This window comes from Echiichthys vipera, assembly GCF_963691815.1.
Source record: "Echiichthys vipera genome assembly, chromosome: 10".
Taxonomy (NCBI): Eukaryota; Metazoa; Chordata; class Actinopteri; order Perciformes; family Trachinidae; genus Echiichthys; species Echiichthys vipera.
In genome coordinates this window covers 21733974-21744803 of record NC_139835.1, presented here as the reverse complement: position 1 = coordinate 21744803, position 10830 = coordinate 21733974, and the positions used below count along the sequence as shown (strand labels likewise).

Sequence of the window (10830 nt, the reverse complement as noted above, 5' to 3'; positions counted from 1 at the left end):
TACTTAAAGTAGATGCAAAACACTACAAAAAGATGACCAAATGAGTCAAAACAGATGCAAAACAATTACAGAATTACCACGAGGAGGTGCAAAATGACTAAAAGTAGGCTTTGAGTTTGAGGTGTCTAGTTGAGGGTGGGGGGCCTCTAAAGGCTCTGCCTAAAGGCCCATTGTCTCAATTTGTCCATGAGCTGTGGAAAAAAACAGACATTTTCAGCTCTTAGTCATCATGCACTGCACAAACACCACTGAACTCAAAATAGTCTGTACAGTCTGCAGGTCCCAGTAATAGCCTCTGGTTCCCCCTGCTGTCAGACAAACGTTTCTACTCACACAGACTGTGCGTGGTGTGGTAAAGACAGACTCATGTCGGGTTTAACTGGTTTGGTAGACCCTGCAGGCAAAAGGTTGCTGTTGGCCCCTTAGTTCTTACCAAGCGCCGCGCACACAGCACACTATAAATGGCAGATTCACCGTTTTCATGCTCAGTTTCACAGGAATATTACAGCAACACTGACTACATTACCTTTCAGTATAACACAATACAATTAGGCAGCACCACAAACTACAGGCTCAAAATAAAAAAATACCATAACAGTTAAATGAACACATCACAAAAATAATTACAACATAAACTGAACATAATCATCTTCATTAAAAGGTAGCTGCATTAGTTTCAGCTGGATGTGAACTTTAAATTGTGCACTTGTTTAAAAAAAATAAATAAACACCTACATATTTAACAAACAAATCCTGCTACATCAAATTCAGATTACCAATTTAAAGTATTGGATTATATGTTATTTTGAGTTTTTTCTGTGCCGGTTAGTTTAAGGTCATTTGATTTAACACAACTTTATTAAAGGTTATGTCCCATCTGAGCAAAATATAAACATAAAAAAACATATTCTTTTAAATAAGTAGATGATTTACTTTATTGATGGGGAAAGTCTGTTTTTTTATTCTGTTGTCCGTTGGGGGCTCTGTGCCTTGCTCAATGGCACCTCGGCAGAGCACATAATAACATTTTGACACAAGGACCCAGTTGACATCTTATTTTAGTGGTGCACATTTCCAAACAACCTTGTGAGAAACAGTTGCACACTTGGTTCAGTTGTTAATCTATCTTTAGTTTAAGGGATCACTTCTGTCTGGTTAGAAACATCAGATTTAATAATGTATAAAAAATACATAAATGACGCACTTTGCACAAGCTATATCTAAAAATGTTTATTTAAAACATACACATTTCATCACAATACATCTCTATTCATGTTTCTAACAAAAGCAGTCATTAAAATCACAATTATAGGTCGGTGTTGTCCACTAACTTACTACAAACGTCCATGGAGTGTCCTTTTTTAGTGCTGTTAATTCTATTAATGGAAACTTTCCATAAAGAGTAGGTCTAGACCACACTCTGTTACCGTTCTGTTAATGATGTTATTATGGGCAAAAGGTAGAAACAGAAGCGAAAGAAAGACACTTTAAATAGCACCAGACATTATGCAAAAATAAGAAATTATAAAAAACAAATAAAAAAACAAATACACACCTTTTATGTCTCACACAAAACATTTTCTCAACGATGAACCTAATTAACCCTCAAGATCTCACAGTATGCAACAATCTGCTTGTTGTAACTGTAAAAGCTTTACTTCACAAACACCAAAGCAAGGATCATTTTATCCATCACCAGACACAAAGTACACCATTTAATACAGCTATAAGACAATAATCACACAACATAATCGCAAATTATTCATTTATAGCCTCAATTAAACAGCCTTTCTTCATGCATAAGAATATTATTTTTCTTTGCAATTACAGAGTAAAAGTAAAGTATATGCAGCACATTTTCAGGACTCAAATTTTACAACAACAACAACAACAATAATAATATTCTCTTAAGCTGATTGAACAGATGAAGGTACCTACTGTTTGACTTCATTTTCACCGTTCTGGAAACATTCAGGAACAAGTAAAAAAAATAAAAATAGAAATGCTTCAGATGACTACGCTGGTGCCGCTACGGGAACTTCTATCCTAAAGAGGGAAAAGTGACAGAGGTGGAGTTCAGTTAAAGACGGAGATATAATGATTCAATACCAGTGGTGGGAAGTAACTAAGTGCATTTACTGAAGCACTTGAGTAAAGTAAAAGTATGTCAAAACTGCCAATAAGTATCCCCATGTTACGCTGCTCTTATAGTCCACTTCATTTCTGGAAAACCCTTTGACTCAGCTGCATTTATTTTGACATTTACATATAAAACGTGCTTGTGTGTTATAATGCCGTACTGTACTAATAATCTACCAGGGCGGGTATTTCCTGCAACCTCATGATACGATAAATATCACGACACAGAGGCCTCGATACGATACGTTTGAATAATGACCATGTCCAACACAGAACTTACCACAACAGCTGTTCTTTATTATTCTCTATAACAACGAATCGCACAACTCAAAAAAACACTTCAAATCAAAGCCCGACAGAGATCTTACAAGTGAAGCAAAATATGCTGTTTCTAATTCACAAGTAGATATGTTGTTAGTAAAAAGCTGAGCAACATAAGCATTCATTTAGAGTTGTTTTTGTGTCCATCTGATGAATGTGAGTCCAATATTCACACTGCAGCGACTGTTTCTCACCTATCACCACATACTTCAAATACTCTGCCATGCTTGTCCACAGCTTCATTCACACCCCCACCCCCATTAATAATTAAACTACTGAGAGGGTGGAGTGCTTAAAATATCTCAGACTCACTCTGGAAAACAAACTGAGCTTCGATCAACGCACAACTGACATCCGAAAACGCAACTCTCTCTGGCATTTGCAAACTCAAACCACTTTCTACTCTTATAAAAGGATTGCTCTTCTGAGCCCAGTCCCCACTGTATCACCTTAAAGTGCATGGGAAAGGGATTTGGGGGTAGACATTACTGAGGTCCAGTGGAGGGACTTTCTAAAACTGCTCCACTCATCCTCGATTTGTGCCAGGCACGGCCTGTTACAGTGGAAGGTGCTTCATAGAGAACATTTCACCAACGCTAAACTGGCTAAGATATACCTGAGTCACAGTGATGCTTGTAACCGCTGTAAGCAGTCCCCAGCCGACCACGCACACATGTTCTGGACGTGCCCGAAGCTTTTTGCGTAAGCACACGCATGTTGCTATTATATGTTGGGAGACCAACTGCTGTCAGCAGCGTCACCAACATGGCGACCTGTTTACATCTAGGGAGGGAATGTGTCGCCACCGACACACAGATTGGAAAACTCAGCAAAAAGGCAAGTAGAAGTGCTTTCACTCATGGATCGTATGATCACTCACCATTGTTTTAACTTACTCTTTGATTGATAGTTACTTAACAGAGATTTAAATAGGTGACAAACTGATTGATTATGATTGTAACTTTAAGTAAAGGATGTGAATATTTTTTCCACCACTGTTCAATAAACACTCAAGAAAGACCAAAAAGTACCAAAGTGGAGAAGGAGATCAGTCAAAACTAAGAAGAAAGAGGAGGAGACAGAAAGCACTGAAACAAAGACAAGAACTCTTATGAGACCATTGGTTCAGAGTGTATGTCAGGATCTTACAGAAAGGCGGTTGTAGTTCCTCCGGACGTCACTGCGTCCAGGCTGGTCCTCAATGGAGGAGTAGCTGGGGGGCTTCTCTGGCCAATGCTTCCCTTGACCTCCTTTCCTTATCCTGCTGTCCTCCTCATCTGAGCTCCAGGATCCTTTGCGACGCTGAGGAGGGGAATAGCTTCTCTCCCTCCGCGCTGCTCTGCCGCGCAGCTCCTCCATCAGGTCGTCACGACTACGAGCACGCGTTCTGGATCCACCTCCTCTCCTCCCGCTCGAGCCTCCTCTCTCATTCCTCGAACTCCTGTGCGGAGCTCTTGCACGCCTGTTCTCCATCTCAGAGTCATCGCTGTATTCACGCAGGATCCCCCGTCTGGGAGGAGAGACGTCTCTGTAGCCACGACTACTGTCGCGGGGGAGACCTCCCCCAGAGCGGTTAGTACTCCCACTGGACTGGCTGGATATTCTGGGAAAACCTCTGGCTCCGTCTCCACCTCCAGGCCCTCTGCGTGAGGAAAAGCTGGGTACACGCTGGATTATCGGAGGCAGTGTGATCACCCTTCTCTCTGTGCCTCTCACGCCCATCTCATCCAGGGCTGACAGCATGCTCGGGGGCCCCGGTGTGTAGGGGACTGCTTGAGGAGGCGGCTGAGGCTGAAGTCGAGGCTGCAACGGGAGCATGTTGTGATGAGGGTGTGGAGCCATTTGAGGGGGTCCCACATCCAGCCCCCTCACCTGGTTCTCCAGGTAGTCCAACACCTGGCCGGTGCCGCGAGTGCTCCCGTGCGAACTGCCGTTCATATGGTGTGGAGGAGGAGGCTGATGCTGCAGGGCCATGGGGGCCAGCTGCATGGGAGCCATGGCAAAGTTTTGTTTGGTGGGGTAATCAGAGTACGAACCTGAAAGAGAAAGGGAGACATGAATTATGCCACATCCACAACTGATTTTTGGCCACTTGAGGGAAGCAGAAACCAGCTGTAAACACGAGATCGACACATTTTCATCGTATAAAGTTGTCATTGTAAGAATTTGAATGTAAGTCCAATATTCACTCTACCTATTGGCACATATTTCAAATACTCAGATGACACTGCCATGCTTCATGACTAACTCTGTTCTAGGCTACTGGAGTCCATCTCCCACTTTACATAATGGTCAACAATTACCTGCAGTTGAATGTAGCAAAGACAAAAGAACTGTTAATTAACACCTCAAGTACACACAGCACAGCCCACAGCTCCACCTATTAAGAGGGTGGAACGTTCCGAATATCTCGGACTCACCCCGGACAACGAACTGAGCTTCGAACAACGCACCACTGACATCCGCAAACGCTGCCAACAAAGACTCTCTGCCACCGCTCGCAGAGCTCACATTATAGCACACCCCAAACACCCCCTTAACACAGTCTTCTATATATGTGCTACATGTATGTATGTATGTGTGTGGATGTATTTCTTGTGGTTATGTTGTGGTTTATATTGTATTTATGTCTCTTTGTACTTATGTGATTTCTTTTACAGACAGTGATCCATCCATCTATCTATCTATAGAAGAAGCGTTCATATAGTGTGGACATTGTGTCCTATCACTTCTGGAACCAAACAACCAAACATACGCCCTTCAGCCTGGGCGAGGATGATGCAACAAAGCATTAAAAGGGAAGTTTTGTGTTTTCTTTTGTGTCACTCACCTGAGTAAAGTATGGGAACGCCCTGGGAGGAGGCATTGGAGCTAATGGGAGCGTAAATAGGTTGACCGTTCATCCAAGGAGCCATAGCCTTCTGAGCGTCTCGCATCATCCGGTGCTGCATCACAGCTGAAATCAGAGCAAACAAGAGGTCATAGGTTTGACTGACTGTATTGATTTAGAAGATTTTTGATAAACAGAATCTGCAGGATTATGGTTTCATGCAGTGTCAGATGTGGGTAAAAAAACAAACAAACAAACGAACAAACAAACAAACAGCATCTTGTACCTTTCTCTGGACAGCAGCACGTCTGTGGACAACACGGGCAGCGGATGTAGCAGCAACACTTCTGCGGGCAGCACTGACAGCAACATATGCAGAAGAGCATGATGAGCAGCAGAGCACCGATGATGATCAACAGCACCGTCAGCCAGTCTGGAACAGGCAAGAAGATATTTCAGTCTCACAAAGTCATTTTTTTCCAGGCTCTATGTGACCTCAGGCGCCACAACATCAACTGAGGAAACTCACGGTACACGATGAGTTTGACTTCACGGTCAGAGTCGCCCGTCGTGTCACCGGCAGCGTCGATGCTGCAGAAATACACGCCGTTATCCCACCACATCACCTCTGTGATGACCAGGTCGGCCTCTGTTCACAGACAACGTTACCTTAGTTAGTTTTTCAGTAAGCAAAGTAAAATACTGATTGGTAAAAAGTCCTTTTTTAACACACGGCATGTTCACAGACCTTCATTTATATAAGTCTATAGATTTTTCCCTATTTCTATACAAATATATGCAGCCTGTACTGTGTCATGTATGATTGTATTGACAGTTCAGACTGACATACGCTGCCGTTCACCTGTTAAATTTAATGTTTTTCCTTCAATAATGGCTATTTTAAACAGAGATTTCTTTGTTTCAAAGTACCACCAAATGTATAATTTACGTTCTGAAATCGTTTTGGCCCAAGAATAATGATAATTCAATTATTAAAACTTCCATTTAGTCCCCACAGTGTTGACATGAACTTGGGACAGTACTGTTCAAACATTGATTATTTATTTTTCCAGTCGAGAAAAACTTAACGACCTTCGATCATTTCGAAAAATGGAAAGACGTTTTTATTTGGGCTCTCTGAAGTCTACTCAGTGGTTAGATTGGAAAGGTTTTAACAGTGATTTTTCAGTCTGTAATGTGTTGGGCAGATATTTTGTGATCCAGTTTCAATGTGCTAACCTTATGTTTCTGTTGTGACATTTTAAGAAAAGCTTAGTTAAAGCGCACACCTGTTATTTCCATTGTTACAGGAATTATTGTGCACTTGACACTGAAACAGGAACCTGCTCCTGTTTAAATCTGCACTTGATGTTTGATTATATGATGTTTGTTATACTCTGATTTATCTGTAATCAGAGGGATCTTTGTCTGTTTCTGCCCTTTCACTTGTCAGTCTGGTTAAACCACTGTACAGCGTTTTCATCTTTGTGTACATAACAATCCCTCCATACGGAATAAAATCTATTTGTAAAGAGGACTTTCTGCCACCTAAAAGCATGAAAGACTATTCAAAAATAAAGCGTGGTCCTCCCATCTGACTGAACAGAATCAATTTCCAGACTTTTGTATCAACATTCGATGGGATCAGACTTACTGTTTTGAATGGTAATTTTGCGTTCTCTGTACTCTGCCCCCAGCATGGGCTCACTAATGCCCCTCTTCTGGATCACCGTGCGAACTGTTCGCTGGCGGTCCGGGCAGTCATTGGAGGGGTCCTGACCCAGCTGCAGAGAGGCCTGATAGGCTTTAGAAACAGAGGAAGATACGGTCAAATACGTTCAGTTTCTTCTTTCTGGTTCTTCCAGATCAGTCTACCTCATTCTGCTCAAAACATCATAACCGTGGCACTTCAATAATTAATTAAACAACAAAAAAAACATCAACCAGCTCTTACGTTTCAGCATGTTAATGAAGCTAAAGTAACAATAACAATAATGGTAATAATTTGATATTCATTTACTTATACACTGTAAACAGCACATAAAAATAAACTGTATGTATCAAACAACGTAAGTCATTAGTCTACTACAGTTTTCATGCACTTTTTATTTTTGTGTGTCAGTTTCTAACTTTTCAATAACTTTATAATGAATAAAACAATAAAGCAAGACAGAAGAGTCGCCCATTAGTTATTTCTCCACATGCGAGATGCAGCTTTACATGTGTTTAAGATACACAACATATTCAAATGTATCCGTATTTTACTGCATATAATATTGCAAAGTGAATCAGTGTGAATGGTGACAGAACAATAAACAATGTTATATGCAGTGTACATTACAGTAAAGTGTCTTTATGTTGTCTCTGCGGGGGAAAAGAGAAAGTTTCCATCTGATTTTAAAATGAGTGTCAAAACGTACCAAAGGAAGGAAATTTTCTATAAAAATGACTCTTTTTTATATGAACACCTGCAGTTTTTGTTTGTTTTGTTGTGGTGTAACAAAGTAAAATACACCCCGTGGCATCTGTCTGTTTGGAAATATACAAATATAAAATAACATGCACTTTATTATACCAGTAGGTTTAGTCCTAGTTATCTTGCACGACAGCTGGATTCTTGCGATATCACGTGAATATCCACCAGAATTTCAAAATATCAAACATCCACTTAAAAAGCAGAATTAACCCGGGGTAACAATTTATTTTTGGTGTTCATCTCATCTCATCTTCATCGCTTATCTGGGGTCGGGTCGCGGGGGCAGCAGCTCTAGCAGGGGACCCCAAACTTCCCTTTCCCGGGCCACATTAACCAGCTCTAACTGGGGGATCCTGAGGCGTTCCCAGGAAGAAAAATCATAAAAATCTTTCATTATATTGTCATTGATGTGTTCTGAGGGAAAATTCGACTTATGCACCTTGTTTTGGCTCAAATCTAGCATGAGAGAGGGAGAGCTGCAAAGAAGTCTCACTCTGCTTCAGTGTTTTTGCGTTTTTTCCTACTGCAAAACCCGAACTAGTCTCCAGTGATCAACAGAATAACTAGCGCTGTGAAAAAGTTCCCTGTCTGCCATTTGTTTATGTGTTTGTTTCCATTTTTGCACATTAATATCCTCAGCATGTCCGTCCACCTGCAGCCTCACCTGTGGAGTAGAACTCCAGCACCGGGTCTTTACAGAAAGACTTGTACCTCCACGTGACCAGGACGTCCTGAGGGTTCGCTGAAGTCGAGTAGTCACAGCGAAGGATGACGGAGGCGAACAGGGTCGTGCTCCTCTCAGTCTCTGGAACAATCACCTGGATGGACAGCAGCTCTGAGACAAGCACAAAGACAAATAGAAATAGAAGCACACATGTCACAATATTCAAATTACTCCAACAGGAAGTTGGTGTTTGTGTCACTGCTTCGCTGGATTGATAAGAATCCGACCAGACTGGTTACAGTTTACAACAGAAGTCTTTAAGTGAATATGTATTGTACTATATCATTAGAAGTAATAACACCTCCTGTCAATCATGATCAGCAGCGTGGCGTTGGAGGAAACCAGCTGATGACAGGTGACCTCTGCTAATTGAGAATGTTCAGGTGGAGGTTTAAACACTTTCTCTTTAAAGTCCAAAACTGTGACAGAGACACATGTTGGCAGTTTTTAAATCAGATGATTTACATCTCAAAATATTAACAACAGATAGATTAGGGCTGCTGATCCATCGTTAAATACAGTGTAGTAACAACCTGCATCAGGTGCACATCTATAATCCAGCGTTGTGTGTTATGCAGTATTTTAATTAATGATTGTGCCTTTACAGATAGTTGTAAAATAAGTTATTAGTTTGAAAAGACAACACAAAACTGAATTAAAAACTGATAAAAATATAAACCATCCTGTCCAAACATACAAAAGGGTACTGCATGTTTTCATGGCTGAATATTTTTCACACACAAAATATACAAATGTTCCCACAGCTTTCCAAGCATTATGTAAGTGCATCCTCGTAAACACAGTTTTAAACTCTGACATAAAAGTTGTGATGTAGGACTGAGACCATTAGTTCATTCATTGATTTGTCGAACTACAAACAAAATGAATCTCTATCTCTAAAACTATTTTAATAATCAATAATTGTTTTACTCAATCTCCAAGTAAAAACAGTATTTTTTATTCGATAGTTAACTGATTTATCTTTGTGTTTAGAACTGTAATTTGTAAAACGTCATGATTTGTCTCCGACTTTATAAACCAAACAATTAACTGATTAATCGACCAATGATTTAACAGATTAAGACTAATGATATTTTCTTTAACTGTTATTGCATTAGACTTTCATTAAAGGATTAGAAGTTCAGTGTATAAAATAAGTCACCTGCAATTTGCTTCAAAAGTCCAAAATCTGAAGCCATTTGATTATAGAGCTTTGCATGAATCATCAATTTAATATTTTCTGCATCTTTTTGGATTTTTAATCAAGATGTGAGAACGTGCTGGATTTATTTTTTCTTTTTCTTACATTACAGTAAACTGAATATAAACATTTAATGACATCACAACTGGGATGTACATGTTGCAATTATTTCTGACGGTTTATTCACCAAACAATTAATCCAGGAAATAATCTACATCTTAACTGATAGGTTTATGAAAATAATTATAATAATGATACTATTTAATTTACTAACAGGATGAAAGCAGAAGGAGATGCTGGATCAAGATATTTGTCGCCATTTTTGTTTGCTAAATGACTTTAAAAGTTGATCAAGTTATCAAAAGGTTTGATTAACTCTGTGTAGATGATTGATTTATTATTTAAACTACAATAAAAACACTAATAATTTACTCTCAAATCTTCAACATTTGTTTCTTCATCCAGGTTTGATCTAATAAAGAGTCATATTGATTATGGTCTTGTGTTTCCACTGTGTGAGCTGTTTTCTATTGTGTGTTTTAATAAAAACTATTAGTGTGCAGTCACGTGACGTTAGTCGGCCTTGTCCTGTTTACACCTGTCGATAATTAACTTTGTACACATCACTGTTAGTTTCGACTGTTTGCTCAAAGTGGCTTCACCCGAAATCCCTGAATATACACTGAAAAAAAACAGGTGCACCCCGAATATAATTTAAACATTAGTAAACAAAGTATGTTTCCCATAGCGCCTTTAAAGCCTCACCTGTCGGCAGGTGAGCCAGCAGAAGCGCCATCAGGATCATATTTCCCATCTCGTCGCTCTGTATCCCTCCGCGGAAGCTTCTTCTCTTCCTCTTCTTTATCCTGTGGGAAACTCAAAATCCACCAGAAGTCCTGGAAATGTGGAGGCAAACGTTTTGTACGCGCTGCTCAGCATATTAAACTCTTCTTCACACTCAAGACGACATGTTGGGAGGTTTGTTTATCCCCTGGGGCGAGAGACGAGTGTTTACAGCCGCGGTGAAGAGCAACTTCCCCACAGAGAGAGAGAGGGAGGGAGGCGGATCACCCCCCCTCTCCAGCTACAGGTGACATCATTGGCCCCGCCCCCTGTGACAGGTGCAACATGGAGGACAT

General features: G+C 40.4%; 1 protein-coding gene across 1 annotated transcript; it reads right to left on the bottom strand.

Moving 5' to 3' along the window:
- Positions 1-1314: 1314 nt before the first annotated feature.
- Positions 1315-10646, bottom strand: LOC310952986 (immunoglobulin-like domain-containing receptor 1). The gene is made up of 8 exons (XM_083921876.1): positions 10457-10646; positions 8431-8601; positions 6945-7094; positions 5820-5939; positions 5577-5723; positions 5291-5416; positions 3610-4496; positions 1315-2046 (listed from the first exon to the last, which is right to left on the bottom strand). Exons 1-8 carry the CDS (start codon positions 10503-10505, stop codon positions 2008-2010), a joined length of 1689 nt encoding a protein of 562 aa, XP_083778002.1. The 5' UTR covers positions 10506-10646; the 3' UTR covers positions 1315-2007.
- Between the last annotated feature and the right edge of the window lie 184 nt (positions 10647-10830).